Raw genomic sequence first — 16,313 nt, 5'->3', positions numbered from 1 at the left:
TGCAGCTCCCCCGCCTTACCAGCTTTTGCCACAACCGCTTCACCAACGTCCGCCAACGGTCTCCTAAATTTCATCAGTAAGACGATACTTTCCTGCTCTGCAACCAAAAACGATAAGCGGACCGTCAGGCGATGCAACATCTTCGCGTTTAGACGGAGAGCCCGGCTGGCAATGGTCGATTGCACCTCTGCTCCAGAGCTGTAGCTCTGACCCGCCTACGTCATGTCCCTGATCCCATACCACCCTCACGAGGGCCGTGAAATTGTCCTGTATGCTACTGCCAACTAGGCCTCTTCCCATATGACACATGAGCTGTTTTGGATTATCCAGCTAACCACCGTATGCTCTACCTGCAGCCGCCACCGAAACGCCCTCGTCGTACGAGACCCGGACTCGCAGCTTCTCGAGATTCGCGGCCACGCATGTCCGACTTGCCACCAGCCCCTGCCACAGTCTTCGGCAGGCGGTCATGCCTATGACCGATCATACGAGGGGACCGACGACTCCTTTGTCGACCCAGAATATTTTCGCATGCTGCGCCGTGGTAACTACAACTTTCTCCATGCCGCCGGACGAGCCTCCCAGAGCCCTGTGCGGTCGCTGCCGCGACCCAGCTACGATACCAGCCCTCGCGGATTTCGACAACCCGAGGTGCGAGATGAAGATGAAGAGTTGGAGCTGCATGACACGCCACAGAGGAGGGGCAGCAGGATTCGCCGCGAGGCCTTTACTCCGAACTACTTCAAGACCTTCTTCAGAGAAGAACGGGTCCTGGGGAAAGGTGGCAAGGGCGTTGTTCTGCTCGTCCGGCACGAAATTGCCGGATGCAGTCTCGGGCACTTCGCGTGTAAGCGAGTGCCCGTCGGCGATGACCACGCCTGGCTGGAAAAGACACTGATCGAGGTCGAGTTGCTAGCCGCGCTTTCCCATCCAAACCTTGTCTCATATCGCCATGCGTGGCTGGAGGATGTAGACTTGGGCCAGTTTGCTCCATCTGTCGCGTGTGCATTTATTTTGCAGCAATACTGCAATGGCGGTGATCTTCAGTGCCATGTTGTGGGTGAGGCGCCAACACCGGCAACCAAAGAAGAGCTCAAAGCTCGGATGCGACGCCGTTCCAAGGGTCAGCCCGAGCCACCAGGGAATCTGACTGGGAACAAGTCCCAACTTGCATTGGAAGAAATCTATTCGTTGTTTAAGGATGTCACATCGGGGGTCGCATATCTTCATGCTGCCAACTACATTCACCGTGACCTCAAGCCCAGCAATTGCCTGCTACACCGGGAGAACTCGAGCCTCAGATGCTTGATCAGCGACTTTGGCGAGGTTCAAGCGGAGAATACAACCAGAAAATCAACCGGTTCTACGGGGACTATATCCTATTGCGCGCCGGAGGTTCTCAAGCTGGACCCGGCAACCGGCCGCTACGGCAACTTTACTACCAAGTCGGACATGTTCTCGCTAGGCATGATTCTATACTTTATGTGTTTCGGCAAGCTGCCATATCGAAGCGCCAACGCCATACAAGAGGAGCTAGAGGACGTAGAGCTGCTGCGCGCTGAAATTACGGATTGGCAGGGCTTTATAGAGGAGCGACGCGAGCGGCCCGACCTGCCCGCTAAGCTGTACACACTGCTTAAGAAGCTGCTGGCTCTTGACCCCGCGGAAAGACCGAGCGCAAATGAGGTGTTACACGCGATGAAGAGTGAAACCAATTTTGACGCCCTGGGACGTCCTGATCGGGCAAATACAGTGCTAGGGGGCGTCCGGTCAAACCGAGTGCAGAGTCTTGATTCCCCAGCTGGACCAGGGACACCGGTGCCAGGTACGTGCATGGGGAGTTGATTCGGCAAGCCTCGTCTTTTAACCTCAGATATGTAGATACGACGCCAAACACAAACCGAGGTTCCCGTTTTAGGGAAGGTAGAGTACCTTGGGCAACATCAGAAGATCCAGACGCGAATGATCAAGGTATCGAACAATCGCTCGCTGTATCTCATCGAGATATTAATGGCTACCAAGACGGATCTACAACGCCAACGGCGACCAATACCTTGGCTACTGCGCCACGGGGCGTGTCTCGCGATAATCACCGCCACCACCAGCGCACGCCCACGACGCCGCTCCTGCTGGCTCCGCCGCGCAGTCTCTGGGCTGATATTGAGCATCGCGTCTCTGTCGCGCTCTACTACGTGTGCTGGGCCATTGGTGTCGAGATGCAGTCGCTCGTGTACGCCTTCCAGCTGGCCGTCTTCGTGGTCAAGGCAGCGACGCTCCTGCGGCCATGCTGGCCCTACGTGGCGAGCCTGCAGGTGAGCGCGCCGCTCCTGGTCGTTGCCGCGCTCGAGCTGCTCTTTGCCTCATCGCCGGTGACTCACGGCAACCGATTGCACGGCGAGCATTATCACATCGGCGGGCTGTTTCAGGCCCGTGGCACCGGCACCATGCTCCTCGCGTTTCACTTTGCCACCCTCTGGCTGGCAGGCCGTTGGGACGCCCTCTGCGTCCACGGCCCGCGCCAAGGATGGGCGGAGTGGTAGAATGTTCGATGACAGCCACGGCTCCGCGTTGGAGAAAGGTATCGCTTATATTGTGCCTTTTGCAAGTTTGCAACACCTTGTGTGTGGCAAGATCGGCTGGCAGGGTGACACAGCCAGGTCGTGTCCCTGCTTTTCCTGCCGAGTGTCAAGAACCTGCTTAATGAGGATATGAGATTATAAAGAGAGACGAGTCGGAATAATATGAACATGGCATTCTAAAAAAGGGAACTTATATCGAGGGGCTGTGTACAGGTAACGCTTTGTTCAAATAGTAACAATGTTTCACACCCGGACACTCGCCACCGCCGCGTCTATGCGCTCTCGCCAAGCTCGTCTCCTCTGCCGCTGTTGATGACTTGACGCCTCAGGCTAGGCCTGGACGGTGTTGTCCGTCCTCACTGGCCCCGGTTCGCCGCCCCCCCTCCCCCGGCGCCGCCGCTGCGCCCCCAGCCTCGTGGCCGGCGTGCCGAAGTCGGGCTCGCCATCACCGAGGCTCCCCAAGATGTCACCGATGTAGTTATCCGCGGACACGCCCGCCGCAAACCTCTCCTCCCAGCCGCCCACGATGCCCTGCACCACCGCCACCCCCGCGGCGTACATGTTGCGCGTCGCCACGTCCCGCGCCGGTTGCAGCCCAAGGAACTCTCCCACGGCCGTGCCCGCCGGCGGGCGGTCAAAGTTGGCCCCGACGCGCATCAGCACGACGCGTGAAAAGTCGACTAGACGTGCGGCGGTGGCGGCGCCGCGCGCGAGCGCGGCGAGCACGGCGTTGTCCTCCTGCGCGCTCATGCAGTACGCGGCGCTGCCGTTGGTCCAGACCGCGGCGGTCCGGTCAAAGGCCCGCGCGAGCGCGTCGCCGACGAAGTAGACGTCGCTGGTGGTGACGTCGCAGCGCAGCAGCCCCGGCGACGCGGCCGCCGCGCTGCCGGATGGATACCGCGCGCGCAGCGCCGCCGCCTCCTCGCCGCCGCCGTCGTCGAGCGTAGCAGCAGCCGCGAGCTCGTAGGCTGCGTCGCGCAGGTTGGCGTTGAGCTCGTAGACTTCCGTCCCGTAGACGACGCGCGGGTAGGCGCCGGGGCGGTCGCTGCCGAGGGCGACGTAGCCGCTGGCCCAGTCGGCGGGGGCCTCGCGCGGGTCGACCTCGTACTGCAGGCCGACCTGCACGGCGTAGCGCGCGAGGGCGACGCTGCCGAGGGTGGCGCGGCCCGGGTGGGCGCCGGCGATGCCGCCGAGGAGGAGGTAGGCAGAGCGCAGGTCGAGCAACGGGGAGAGCAGGAGCGCGGTGGCGGAGGCGGCGGCGTTGATCTCGCCGGCGCCGACGGTGGCGTGGCAGACGGAGGTGGTGGCGGTGCAGTACACGGAGGGGAAGAGGGGCGAGAGTCCGGGGGGGGAGACTTGCACGGCGGAGAGGTTGCCGAGGCCGGAGCGGTGGAAGTTGTCGTGCCAGGCGTCTGCTTCGGGGGCGAACTTGGTGGGTGGGCAAAGGTTAGCCAAGGGCATGGGCACTGAGAGGGGAAGAGGGTGGTGCGTTGGAAGCTACTAACCATGGAGATGATCATGACTTTGGGCTTGAGGACGTCTGCTGTGATGACCACGCTCAAGGCAATGGCCATGGCAGCAAGTTGAGTGAGGAACTGCATGGTGGGAGGTGTCTTTGATGCTCGACTTTGTCTAATGTCTTGAGATAGACTTTGGAAGCCCAGAATCTGGCCTACATTTTACAGAAATACTGTTCCTATTATTGCTGAGCAACATTGATTCATTGTCGTTCTCGCTTGCCTCCTACACTGTCGTTCTGGGATGCCGAGGGCGCCTCGGCTCCCTCCCCCCACCGACTCTCAGCGTGGCGAATACACTCTAACGGGCGATGCCAGCGAAGCATCCGTAGCTTGCAAGACAGCTCTCCTTACTGACGAAGAACGTACTAAAGAGGAAATCCCTCGAAAGAAGGCGATCATGGTCGCGCAGAGCTGCACGGGACGAGCTTGACGCGACGCACGGAGATGATCGACCTCGCCAACGGCCAGAGCCTGCGTCACGCCAAGCGCTCGCTCCTGGTTGGCTGTTTATAGATCGTGTACTGTGGTAGCCTGATGCTGACTCTAGCAACCTTGGCTAAAAGAGAACCAGACTCGCGGGTCACGGTGACACGAGATGAGACGGGCACGCTCGTGAGACAGTACTGTGACCTCTAATTAGAGAGAGACGGGTGTGCTACCCTTCAGAGTACAGCTCGTGGCTTCCATAATGTCAGTGCGTTTAGGACTGAGACACTTGAATGCCATCTCTAGCTACGGAACTTTCACTGCAACTCGATCTTTTTTTCACTGTGAGATTACAACTTCCTTTCCAGCTCTGTCGTTTACCCGGAACCACAACCGCTGCCCAACACAATGCCCGCCAGGGCTGGACGGGAAATCGACCACTCTCTCGTGAACTTTGCATGGTAGCATGAAAAAGAATTTCACGTCCGCCTCGCGTCGGGAGCATCCAGCACGGACTCACTGCAAGTCATGATTCGTTGCACAGGACCCCATCCGGGTACCGGACGTGATATATTGAGGGAGAGGCAAGGATCTCGACGATACTCTCCCCCCCCCCGGAAGCTGGCCTTGGACAATGTGTCAAATAGAGCAGCGGCATTGGCACAAGTCATTGCCCGCGGGAAAATACTACGCCAGATGCTGCAGGGCCTTGAATTGCACTCAGACGGGAACCTTTGTGGGAGGACCCCCGAACGGTAGCAATACGGAGCAGACACTACCCGTCGAGAATTATGCCCTTTTTCATCCTGTGGGCCTTTGATGCGGTGTACTAGTCGTAGAGATTGAAGCCTACACCTTAACCTACCTCCAGGTAGAGCTTATTGGTAGATGATCAAGCTGCAGTTTGTATTGGCTCATTTTACGTTAAGAGGAAGGTCAACTCGGGACATGCCACAGGAGCTCGAATGCTCTGGATGTCGATTCCGCTTGGACATGACCAAGACGCGACGCGGGGGTTCTAGACTAAATGCCACGTTTTACGGAGCCGAAATATAGAAGAGGCTGGCAATAACATGCAGGGCCAACTGTAAGGCCAGAGTTTCCACTAGTTGATAGTGTAGCAAGTTGACCGAATATGAACACGGCGGATATTCATGTCTTTACGACGGCAATAGATGAGGGGCAGGTAACGTTAAGGTTGAAGAGCCTGGATTGCGTATCTTGCCCGCAGTGTTTGGGGAAGGGACAACTTACAAGGGACATGATTCATGCGAGACGCGATGATCTTGTCGCAAGCTGATTTATGGCGGCGACAAGGTTGGAGATGACCCGACAAGGCGAGATGGCCACTGTAGACTAGTGCAGAAACAGGTATGTATATTCGTGTCTGCAGGGCTGCTTGGGCATCATCATTCTTGACATGATTGACCGTTTCGTGTTGGTGCTGTTCGTGTGTCGCACGGCAAATGTCCGTGATGCATGCAGGCGGCGCCAAGGATTGCGAGAGGCCGTGTGAGATGGAAAAAGAGGGCACAGGGAACGGGGTGTCGAATCCAATCCACCAGGGTTACTTTGGAGGTGGAATTCCACGATTTTAGGTTGAGGAGAAGAGCAGGTATCGGTGACGAGGACTATCAGTCCGTTGGCGGTCATGGGCTCGTGGGAATGTCGAAAGCTGTTGCGTGAGCGGGGGTGGATGGTGGTAAGGGTGCGGGGGTTGGTTGAGGGGTTGAGGGAGGGAGAGCCGTGATTATTGAAAAGCGGGAGCTCCGTGGCTTGATTGATGACTGAAGCGGATGACGATGATGATGGTGGGTAGAAGCGGCGGCAATGGCATGATGCAATAAATACAAGGCGGCACAAAAGTGAGGAACCAGTTGGTGGTAGAGTTGAGAAATTGTGTGGGAGAGACGGGGGAGACCCGGCTCCACCAGGCCACGTACTTTGGAAAAGACCGCGAACTGGGCGGCGTTTTTGGAGGCTTGGCAACGGAGAGTGTTGGCATGATTTTACTTTTTTATTAACCAGTAGGAATGAATTGCTTATTGAATGATTTAGTAGACAAAAAGGCAGTGTGAATGTATAATGCGCTTTCGCTGACGGTTGCTCAGTTGGCCTGCCCCTTGACCGGGGGCTCCGGCTAGAGACAAGATATGTCACAAAATAGAAACAAAACGAAAATAAAGCAAGACATGGTGAATGTTTAATTACAACCATAAATCATCAAATCCTCGCTACAGAGTCGACCAGACCCCCAGACCCCCTTGCCAGTCGCCAAGCTGCGCCCCAGAGTCTAGATGGGAGGTTGGCGGCTGAACTTGAGTCGTTGCACATTTTGGTGGACACAGAACGGTCACATTATCACAAATGTCCACTATCCCGCGGCACTAGACGCCCGACATATGGCTTGTTCCATGGCGGATGTATAGTCTAGTAGCTTATCAAAGTAGTTTAACTCTTTACTTGGTAGTAGAAGTAAATCCTTCCCGTCGGCCGCCAACTCTCCTGTGGTCGGCCCAAACCGTCTGCAGCCAGGTCCCCCTCGTTCTCGTCAACGAGTGGCTGACCTGCTTCCTCTAGCTGCTCCTTTAGCGGCTCATTTAGTGGACCTGGTGCTGCTCAGTTGGCCAGTTTAGCGCTGTACCTTCTGCAACTTCCCGGCCTTTCCAGGCCAGTTCCGCTTGGCCTCCAGCTCCAGCGCCTGACAGCATCCCTACAGGGGCCCCCTCCACTGTAATTTTCCCCTATCTATGGAACCTCAATATGCGGACAAAGTTCCCTGCCAAAATAAGGCTGGTCTTGGTCTTTTCTTGGCCCATCCATGTCCCACTCCAACTTTTGGGCTCGCCGGCCTCACCACCACCTTCTGCTCCGTCCCCAGCCGACTTCCTTTCTTCTCCCCTTCTTCCACCACTCCCCTCTCCTCTCTTCCCCCCGCTATCCTCCTCCTCACACCGGTTTTCTGCATCGTCGACCGCCAGATGCAGCACCGGACGAGACCGTCTTGTCATCGCCATGGACGAAATCACGCCGGTCCCGGGCCCGGCCTCGACCCGTGAGCCTGTCGCTTCTGTTCCTGCCACGACACCCACCAACAACCCCGACGATGCCGCCGCCGCCGCGCCTGCTTCGTCTGAAGACATTGCGAGAGATATCCTCGACTCCGAGCCCGCCCCGGAAGGCAGCCCCTTTGCCTTCTCCACCACCCAACTCTACAAGCTGCTGACGTACCGCAGCCTCGCCGCCCTCGACGTCTTCGGCGGACTCTATGGCCTGGCCGGTGGCCTGCGGGCCAACGTTCAGACCGGCCTCAGCGCTGACGAGACCAAGCTGCCCGGCAAGATATCATTTGAAGAGGCAGTCGCTGCCGCGCGGGAGGAGCGCGACCCCGTCCTCCAGCAGGTGTTGCCCCCGCGATCCACGCCCACCGGCCTCACACTTCGCCTGGGTGACGAGCCCGACACTCACTTCCTCGACCGACGCCTTGTGTACGGCGCCAATCGCCTGCCCCGACGACCCCAAAAGTCCTTCTTCCGCCTCATGTGGATCGCCTTCAACGACAAGCTCCTTATCCTGCTTACCATCTCCGCATGCATCTCTCTCGCTATCGGTATCTACCAGTCTGTTGACGCCAAGACCAAGAATGCAAACATTGAGTGGGTGGATGGCGTTACCGTTGTCATCGCCATTCTTGTCATCATCTTTGCCAGCGCCGCCACCGATTGGCAGAAAAACCACAAATTCGAGAAGCTAAACGAGCGCAAGTCCCAGCGCGATGTCGCCGTCATGCGCTGCGGCCGCATCCAGCAGGTCTCCGTCTACGATGTCATGGTCGGCGACATCTTGCACATTGAAGCTGGCGAGGTTCTCGCTGCGGATGGTGTCCTTGTTCGCGCCGCCGGCTTGCACGTAGACGAATCCTCCGTCTCCGGCGAGACCGGTCTCGTTCACAAGACGGTCGCTAACGACCACGACCCTGCGCATGCCACCCGTGCCGACCCTTTCCTCTTCAGCGGCACCACTGTCTGTCGCGGTGTAGGCCAGTACCTTGTTACTGCCGTCGGCGCCAACTCGACCTACGGACGGACCCTCATTTCACTCCGGGAAGACGTCGAAGAGACGCCCCTGCAAGCCAAGCTCGGCCGACTCGGAAAGCAGCTGATCCTCTTTGGTGCCGCTGCCGGCTCCGTCTTTTTCCTTATCCTATTCATCCGCTTCATGGCCAACTTGGATCAACTCAATGGCTTCGGCCCATCCGAAAAGGCAGAGAGATTCTTTGGCATCTTGATCCTTGCCATCACTGTCGTCATCATCACCGTCCCCGAAGGCCTCGCCCTGAACGTCACGATCGCTCTCGCTTTTGCTACCAAGCGCATGCTGAAAGACAACAACCTTGTTCGCCTCATCCGATCCTGCGAAATTATGGGCAACGCTACGACCGTTTGCTCTGACAAGACTGGCACCTTGACGCAGAACAAGATGACGGTTGTTGCTGGTCGCATCGGCCTGGAGTGCAGCTTCGACGATACCGATCCCAAAGATGCCGTCGCCGGTCCTACTGCTCCCGGTACAATTGTCAGGGGCGACACGTCGAGCTATGCAACTTCTCATCTATCCACGCAGATTCGCGATCTGTTGAAGGACAGCATCGCTCTGAACTCAACCGCATTTGAGACTGATGATAGCGCCAAGCCCAGCTACGTCGGATCTAGCACGGAAACCGCCCTGCTCAAGTTCTCTCACGACCACCTCGGCATGGGCCCGCTACGCGAAGAGCGTGCCAATTCACCTGTCCTCACCATGTTTCCCTTTGACTCGACTAGAAAGTGGATGGCTGTGCTTATCAAGTTACCCAATGGACATTATCGATTGCTTATCAAGGGTGCCGCCGAGGTTGTCTTTGAGTACTGCGCTTATACCATCCCCGACCCCGAAGATCCACACAATATGGACCGTCTGAGCGAGGAGAACCGCGCCAGCATACGGGAATCTATCCAGGAGTACGCCGGACAGATGCTGCGCCCCGTTGCGCTTGCCTTCCGTGACTTTGAAGCGTCGGAAGTTTTTGAGAATCCCGATGAGGATCCGGCCGCGGTCAACCTGGAATGGCTTGCTTCCGGCCTTGTGCATATTGGCGTGTTTGGCATCAGAGATCCGCTTCGGCCAGAAGTTGTGGATTCTGTCAAGAGATGCCAGGATGCTGGTGTCTTTGTTCGCATGATTACCGGTGATAACTTTGCGACAGCCAAGGCGGTTGCGACTGAATGTGGTATTTACACCTCTGGTGGAATCGCTATGGATGGGCCAACTTTTCGACGATTATCCCCTGAGCAGCTCGACAGCGTTATCCCCCGACTGCAAGTTCTCGCACGATCTAGCCCGGAAGATAAGCTACTCTTGGTATCACGTTTGCGCGGCATGAACGAAACCGTTGCCGTGACCGGAGACGGCACCAACGACGCTCTTGCATTGAAGGCGGCTGATGTGGGCTTCGCTATGGGTATACAAGGCACAGAGGTAGCAAAGGAGGCCGCTTCGATTATCCTGCTTGACGACAATTTTGCCTCTATTGTCAAGGCTCTGAGCTGGGGCCGCACCGTTAACGACGCGGTAAAGAAGTTTTGTCAGTTTCAGTTCACGATCAACATTACAGCTGGTATTATCACGGTCATATCGGAGCTTGTTGGAGACTCCATTTTCACAGTTGTTCAGCTTCTCTGGATCAACTTGATCATGGATATCTTTGCGTCCCTCGGGTTGGCCACGGACCACCCGTCGCCCGACTTCTTAAAGCGAAAGCCAGAACCACGTAACGCCCCGATTGTTAGCATTACCATGTGGAAGATGATTCTCGGCCAGTCCATCTACCAGCTACTTGTCGTCTTCCTAGTACACTACATCGGATGGGATATTTTCAATCCCGGCACAAAGAACGAAGTTGAGAAGCTGCAAACGTTGGTCTTCAACATTTACGTCTGGATGCAGTTTTTTAATCAGCACAACTGCCGACGAGTTGACAACAAGCTCGATATTTGGTATCAAGGCGTGCTGCGCAATCCATGGTTTATTGGTGTCCAATGCCTTACCTTGGCTGGCCAGTTTATCATCATCTTCAAGGGTGGTGAAGCCTTTGACACAGAACCCCTCTCCGGTGCCCAGTGGGGTTGGAGTATGCTCTTCGGTATCCTTACAATCCCACTTGGTGCGCTGATCCGCCAAGTTCCCGACCGATGGGTCCTGCGATTTTTCCTCGACGTCAAGTCGGCCTTCCTCACCGTCACTGGCCCCGTACGACGTTGTCTGCCGCGCCTGCGCAGAAACAAGAAGCAGCAAAAACAGGACGAGGAGCAGGCGGCGAAACATCCCGAACCCTTGAACGCGGTGGAGGAGATGGTCTCGCGCCGGGGCCGCCAGCTTCTTCAGCAGCTCAAGGGCGAGGGCGAGGACCTGGAGATGACGGCCGAGCAGCGACACGCGCTGGAAGTTGCCGCCCAGCGTGCACGGGACGATGGCGCCGAGCAAGAAGACAAGCTCGAACGCGAGGTTGACCTGCTCGGTCTGATCGAGGCCGCCAAGGTTGGTCGCGCTCTCAAGCGCGACGTTCTCGAGATCCATCCCCGCACGCCCAAGGAGGACCCGATCCTGGGGACATGGATCAACCACCGCGTGCCTCCGAGCCAGGACGAAAATATCCTGCGGTACATCAACGCTGGCAGGGACGAGGACGCTGCGCAGCGCCAACATCGGCGCAATAGGGTCCCGGCGCGCCATCGCTGGGTCGAGCAGACGAGGCCGCAGCAGCTAACACACACGCGACCCAAGGCGCGCAACGGCTTTACGTGGGAGTCTTTCTTGCGTTCCAAGCGTCGATAGACAACGACCGCTTATGCGGGGTCTTGCTTTGCAACGCATTGTTCAATCATTATATAATTTGCACCTGTTTATTGTCTTTGGGTGGTTTTTACCTTGTTGCATTGGGACGGGCGGACGGACTGTTGTCGCAAACGCAACTGGGAGTACTAGAAAAACGGCGGGTGGCAGGTGGCCTCATTTTTTTTTCCTGGTTTGCTATTTGTCTCGATTTCAAGAAAGACTTGCATGCCTTGTTTTCTTGCATATTGTTTTGGTCTTTTTCACCATCATCACTGGCCGCACCACCTTGACGACGTATGACACACACTACACACCTTGGTACATATAGATTTCATCTTTTGATACACCACATTTAATGGCGAACGTTTTGTTCATGTATTTGGAAACGACGGACTCAAAGCTAAGATTCGTGAAATGTAACGCTGATCATTAACTGCTTAGCAGAAAAAGGGCACATTATTATGGAAAAATTGTATGAAGCGCAGCTCGACGGCTCGATGCAAAATAGCATGAGAGAAGAGGTAAATCATGAAGCGTCTTGACTTTGCCGCACCAACCGACGGAACGCGTCCCCGCTGAACCACAGATCCTCAAATGCACCCTTCTCGACCACGCGCCCCTCCTCCATGACGACGAGGACGTCGGCGACGCGCATCATCGAGATGCTGTGCGTTGCGACAACGACGGCCGCGGGCCGACGCTCGGCGCGCCAACGCGCGACCAATTCCACGACGCATGCCCTCACGGCCACCGAGCTCTCCTCGTCGAGCGCGCTGGTGGGCTCGTCCATGACAAGCAGCGAGGGGCGACGCGCCAGCGCCCGCGCAATCGTGACGCGCTGTGCCTGCCCACCGGAGAGGCGCGTGGCCCCGGCGCCGTCGCCGACGAGGGTGTCGTAGCCGTCGGGCAGGGAGAGGACGAAGTCGTCGATGCCGGCGTCGCGCGCGGCGGCGCGCACGTTCGAGCGGTGGCGCAGCGGGGACTGCGCGTCCAGGCCGTAGGCGATGTTGTCTGCGATGGACCCGGGGAAGAGGAAGGGTGCCTGCGGCACGTACCCGACGGCGGCGCGGAGATGTCGCAGGTCCATGGCGGCGAAGGGGATGTCGGCGTAGGTGAATGCGGATTCCGTGGCGTTGGCGTCGGGGCGGTGCAGGCCGAGGAGGAGGGCAAGCAGGGTTGATTTGCCGCCGCCAGAGGTGCTGACGAGCACAGTGCACTGCCCGGGCTGTATATTGAGCGTGACGCCGGCGAGTGTGGCACGGTCGGGGTGATTTGGGAAGGTAAAGCTCAAGTCGCGCATGCGTATTGGTAGCAAGGCCGCCCGGCCACCGTGGGAATAGTCCCCGGTCTCAGGCGGCAGCTCACCTCTGGGTAGCTTTGTGTAGCTCAGAACGCGCGCGGCAGCGGCTGTGGTTACGGTGATCTGCGGCATGGTGCTAAGCAACTCAGTGGCGGTGCCGAAGCTGAAGAGGAGCAGGTTGAGAACCTGCAGTACGGAGTCTACAGACGCAGCGGTGCGGCTGTGGCTTGTGAGTAACTTCGTCCCGTAGTAGAAGACGAGCGCCGTTAGTACGTAGCTGAAGGCCTGGTAGAGTCCGAAAAGGGGACAGGTGCGCCAGGCGCGCCGGTTACCGAGATGGAAGCATCGTGCGATAGCTTGCGCAAAGCTGCTGAAGAAATGACCGTCGAGGCTGCAGTGGGCAATTGTGCGGCCGAACGCCAGCACCTCGGCGACGATCTGACCGGTCTCCTCCGCGGCGTCGGCGCAGCGCACCTCCCACTCCCGTCCCAGGCGGGTGTACGTCTTGAGGACCAGCACGACAACTGGTAGCGGCGCAAGCGCCACGAGCGTCAGATCCCAGCGGATGATGAGGGCCCAGGCGACGGAAGCGGCGACCATGGTGGTCACAGCGACGATGTTGGGGAGGAAGCGGCCGACAAGGTTACGCATCTCCTCCGCATGCACGTTGAAGGCTTCGGCAACGCGAGCCTGCGAGTTCTTGTCGTCACTGAACCAGGACTTAGGTTGGCGCAGGACGCACTCCAGCGCAGAGCGTCGCACGGAGTCAACCCACGCCTGCGCTGACGACTCGAGGAGGTAGCGACCGAGACCAGTGCAGATGCCGTCGATGACGGCGACGATGAAGAGGTACAGCGCCCAGAGTCTCCCCTCGGCGGCCCTGTTTCCCGCGGACCACATGACGGCCAACAGCTTGGCCAAGACAATGGCGAATGCCGGCGTGGTTAGAGCGCCAATCATGGTCGTGATGACGCCGAGGGCGAGGTGCGCGGTATGCTGCGCGTCGAGGGCCGTGAGGAGAGTGCGCATTATGCTAAGAAAGGAAAGTTTCGACGCACGTGTGCGACTTCTAGTCAGCACGCCGAGATTGACGACACGTCGCCGCCTCCTCGCCGTGCTGGGTTTTGACGGTTCGTTAGCGGTGCACACGGATATCGAGTCAAGCCCAGGTTCCAGCGGCGGCGGCCCCGTGTTTGCGATGCTCAAATCCGGTGCAGACAGTTCGGGAGATGGTGGAAGGGGCTTTTTGAGTAGATATGATAATCGTGCCATGTCGGGGGGTTGATACATAGTCACCGATCGCGCGGGACCTGACAACACAGAGAGCCTGGGGGAAAGAAGGGAAGTGGCGTGGGGAGACGCGGCGCCGAACTCAGGCGAGATAGGGCTATTTAAAAACCACGTTTGACCGTGGATTGTTGAGTAACGGAAACTGCGGCTATCCGGGCGCTTGGGGGCTCTCCTAGCAGGCAGCATGGCATCGGTCTGCATAGGTGATGCGCCGCTGTTCATGACTTCGTTCAACGCCTCGTCGAAGAAGGCGTCCAGACTGGTAACCTCCAGGTGTCGTTTAAACCCACTCTTAATCACTGCCCCCTTATCCAACACATAGACAAAATCGTCCTCGCAAATGCTGTCTAGATCATGGGAGATGATGACTGTCGTCTTGTGTCGCCTCCAGCCCCTAATTTCATTCATAATCAACTTCTGGCTGCATGGATCCAGCGCCGATGTAGGTTCGTCCATCAACAAGACTGGCGGGTCTCTGAGGTATGCGCGAGCGAGTGCAACCCTTTGTCGCTGGCCGCCGCTTAGGGGGCAGCCTTTGCCGCCGATCACTGTATGCAAACCGCCACTCAAGTTCACAATTGTTGACTCGAGACCAAACTTTCGGCATGCTCTCAAAACATCTCGTTGAGTTGCTGAGGCTGGATCAGTGTGCCCAAACGCGATATTTCGAAATAACGTGTCGTTGAAAATGACGGGGGTTTGCTCGAGGAGCATGATGCGCTGCTGTAACCATTCTTGTTGGAGCTTCTTTATCGAAATCCCGTCAATATGTATACCGTCGCCTGGCGCTTCGTATGTTCGCGAGATGAGACTGGCAATCGTACTCTTTCCAGATCCACTACGCCCGACAAGAAAGGTGAGTTCTTGCGCAGAAATGGATAGCGAGCAGTTATCGAGACACTTGATTGATGGTGCCGTTGGATATGAGAAGTTAACCTATTGCTATCATTAGTAATCAGTTGTAATAAGTATCATAGTGTGCGGAAAACCTCTTTGATATCAACAGCGCCCACAAAATAGCTAGGTCGGACAGTGTCGGCGTCTTCCTTGGTGGCTTCTGCCACCTCGACTTGTAGCGCGAGCAATACCTGGCCGGCACTCATTCCTCTCTGGAACACGAGCCAATTTGGTAACAATGACTCGACGCCTTGAAGTGTTGTCAGAACGGCATAAAATGTTGTCAGAATATTCCCTGGTGGTATACCCTGCTGAACGAGAGCCAGTCCGTACCAAAATCCAACGGCAAACATTGCCACAGCCCAGAAGGTAGTATATCCAATTTGTATACAATTTTGGAAAGTCTGGATGCGATACTGTTTGGCAGCATGCCTAGTATGCGTGGTGTATTTGCGGACTTCATAGGCATAGCCGTTGCAGAGCTTGACAAGGTCGATGCCACTGACAGACGCCGCGAGCACTCTGGAGGCCGAGTCTAGATGAGAGGCTTGCTTTGTGATGGCTGGCTGAATTTTGCGACCCGTCAGTGCTAACAGGATGAGAGATGGCGGCAGCGTCGCGAGGAGGACCAGAGTGAGCTTCCACGATGCCCAAAAGGCAATGGCGAGCGAAGCAAATGCTGTGAGGATATCCGCAACAAGGTAGCCAAAGGCTTGAGATGTGGCCATCTGGACTTCGTGTGTTGTTCTGTCAGGAAGGGTAAGCGAGTCACGCTGTATTCAGGCCGGGAGGCAGCTCACCTTTGGATCGACGCGACAAGCCCTGTTGTGCCATGAGGTAGTGAGTCAATCCAGGCACGTCGCATCTTCATAAGGCCTGGAAATAAAGCATGGCGTATACTTTTGGCCTGGATCTCTCCAAATCTGAGCCAGAGTGCCAAGAATGACGAATTGATGATCCATTGAGCGGCGCCCATAGCGGCCAGTGTGACGCAGTATTGCGACACCAGGGCCAAGGCTTGTGCATTCGCAAGTTGGCCGCTTCCAACCTCTGCGACGATGTCAAATACTTTCCCAAGTACTATTGATAGAGTTGTGCGTAAGGCAGCTGCAGCTGCAGATGAGACGCACGCGGCGCCGAGATAGCTCAGGTGCTGCCTGGTCGTGAAGGCAAACAAGTGCCTCCATCGCGGGCGTTCGTTGAGAAGCGCAGTAACAAATGCAGAACGAGAGATCGACTCGGTGTCACTACTTTCATCGTCCTGATCCCTCATCTTGAAGAAAATATGCTGAGCATCATCACCGTCGAACGGTGTCTTGTGATGAATGGTGTTGACGGGCGCGACGAGGAGGTCTCGCGCCTAACCACCAAGCGGGCGGGCAGACCCGTCAGCCACACCCCTTTCTTCATGGCGGTAATGAGACCAGA

At 57.0% G+C, this 16,313-nt stretch overlaps 5 protein-coding genes across 5 annotated transcripts; 2 read left to right on the top strand and 3 right to left on the bottom strand.

Moving 5' to 3' along the window:
• Positions 1-222: 222 nt before the first annotated feature.
• ISF_00300 (protein kinase) lies at positions 223-2,540 on the top strand (the record flags this gene model as incomplete). The annotated part of the gene is made up of 3 exons (XM_018843907.1): positions 223-269; positions 357-1,825; positions 1,882-2,540. The coding sequence occupies 3 exons, from the start codon at positions 223-225 to the stop codon at positions 2,538-2,540; spliced, it is 2,175 nt and encodes a 724-aa protein (XP_018708357.1).
• A 369-nt stretch (positions 2,541-2,909) lies between these two features.
• ISF_00299 (Purine nucleoside permease) lies at positions 2,910-4,180 on the bottom strand (the record flags this gene model as incomplete). Its single annotated transcript, XM_018843906.1, has 2 exons — positions 2,910-4,007; positions 4,085-4,180. 2 exons carry the CDS (start codon positions 4,178-4,180, stop codon positions 2,910-2,912), a joined length of 1,194 nt encoding a protein of 397 aa, XP_018708356.1.
• Positions 4,181-7,540: 3,360 nt separating this feature from the next.
• Positions 7,541-11,398, top strand: ISF_00298 (P-type calcium ATPase; the record flags this gene model as incomplete). The annotated part of the gene is made up of 1 exon (XM_018843905.1): positions 7,541-11,398. The coding sequence occupies one exon, from the start codon at positions 7,541-7,543 to the stop codon at positions 11,396-11,398; it is 3,858 nt and encodes a 1,285-aa protein (XP_018708355.1).
• A 526-nt stretch (positions 11,399-11,924) lies between these two features.
• Positions 11,925-13,727, bottom strand: ISF_00297 (a-Factor sex pheromone exporter; the record flags this gene model as incomplete). The annotated part of the gene is made up of 1 exon (XM_018843904.1): positions 11,925-13,727. One exon carries the CDS (start codon positions 13,725-13,727, stop codon positions 11,925-11,927), a length of 1,803 nt encoding a protein of 600 aa, XP_018708354.1.
• Positions 13,728-14,959: 1,232 nt separating this feature from the next.
• Positions 14,960-15,613, bottom strand: ISF_00296 (a-Factor sex pheromone exporter; the record flags this gene model as incomplete). The annotated part of the gene is made up of 1 exon (XM_018843903.1): positions 14,960-15,613. One exon carries the CDS (start codon positions 15,611-15,613, stop codon positions 14,960-14,962), a length of 654 nt encoding a protein of 217 aa, XP_018708353.1.
• Positions 15,614-16,313: the final 700 nt, after the last annotated feature.

This window comes from Cordyceps fumosorosea (genome assembly GCF_001636725.1).
Source record: "Cordyceps fumosorosea ARSEF 2679 chromosome Unknown scaffold_1, whole genome shotgun sequence".
Taxonomy (NCBI): domain Eukaryota; kingdom Fungi; phylum Ascomycota; class Sordariomycetes; order Hypocreales; family Cordycipitaceae; genus Cordyceps; species Cordyceps fumosorosea.
The sequence above is the reverse complement of the archived record's forward strand: the minus strand, read 5'-3'. Positions and strand labels throughout refer to the sequence as shown.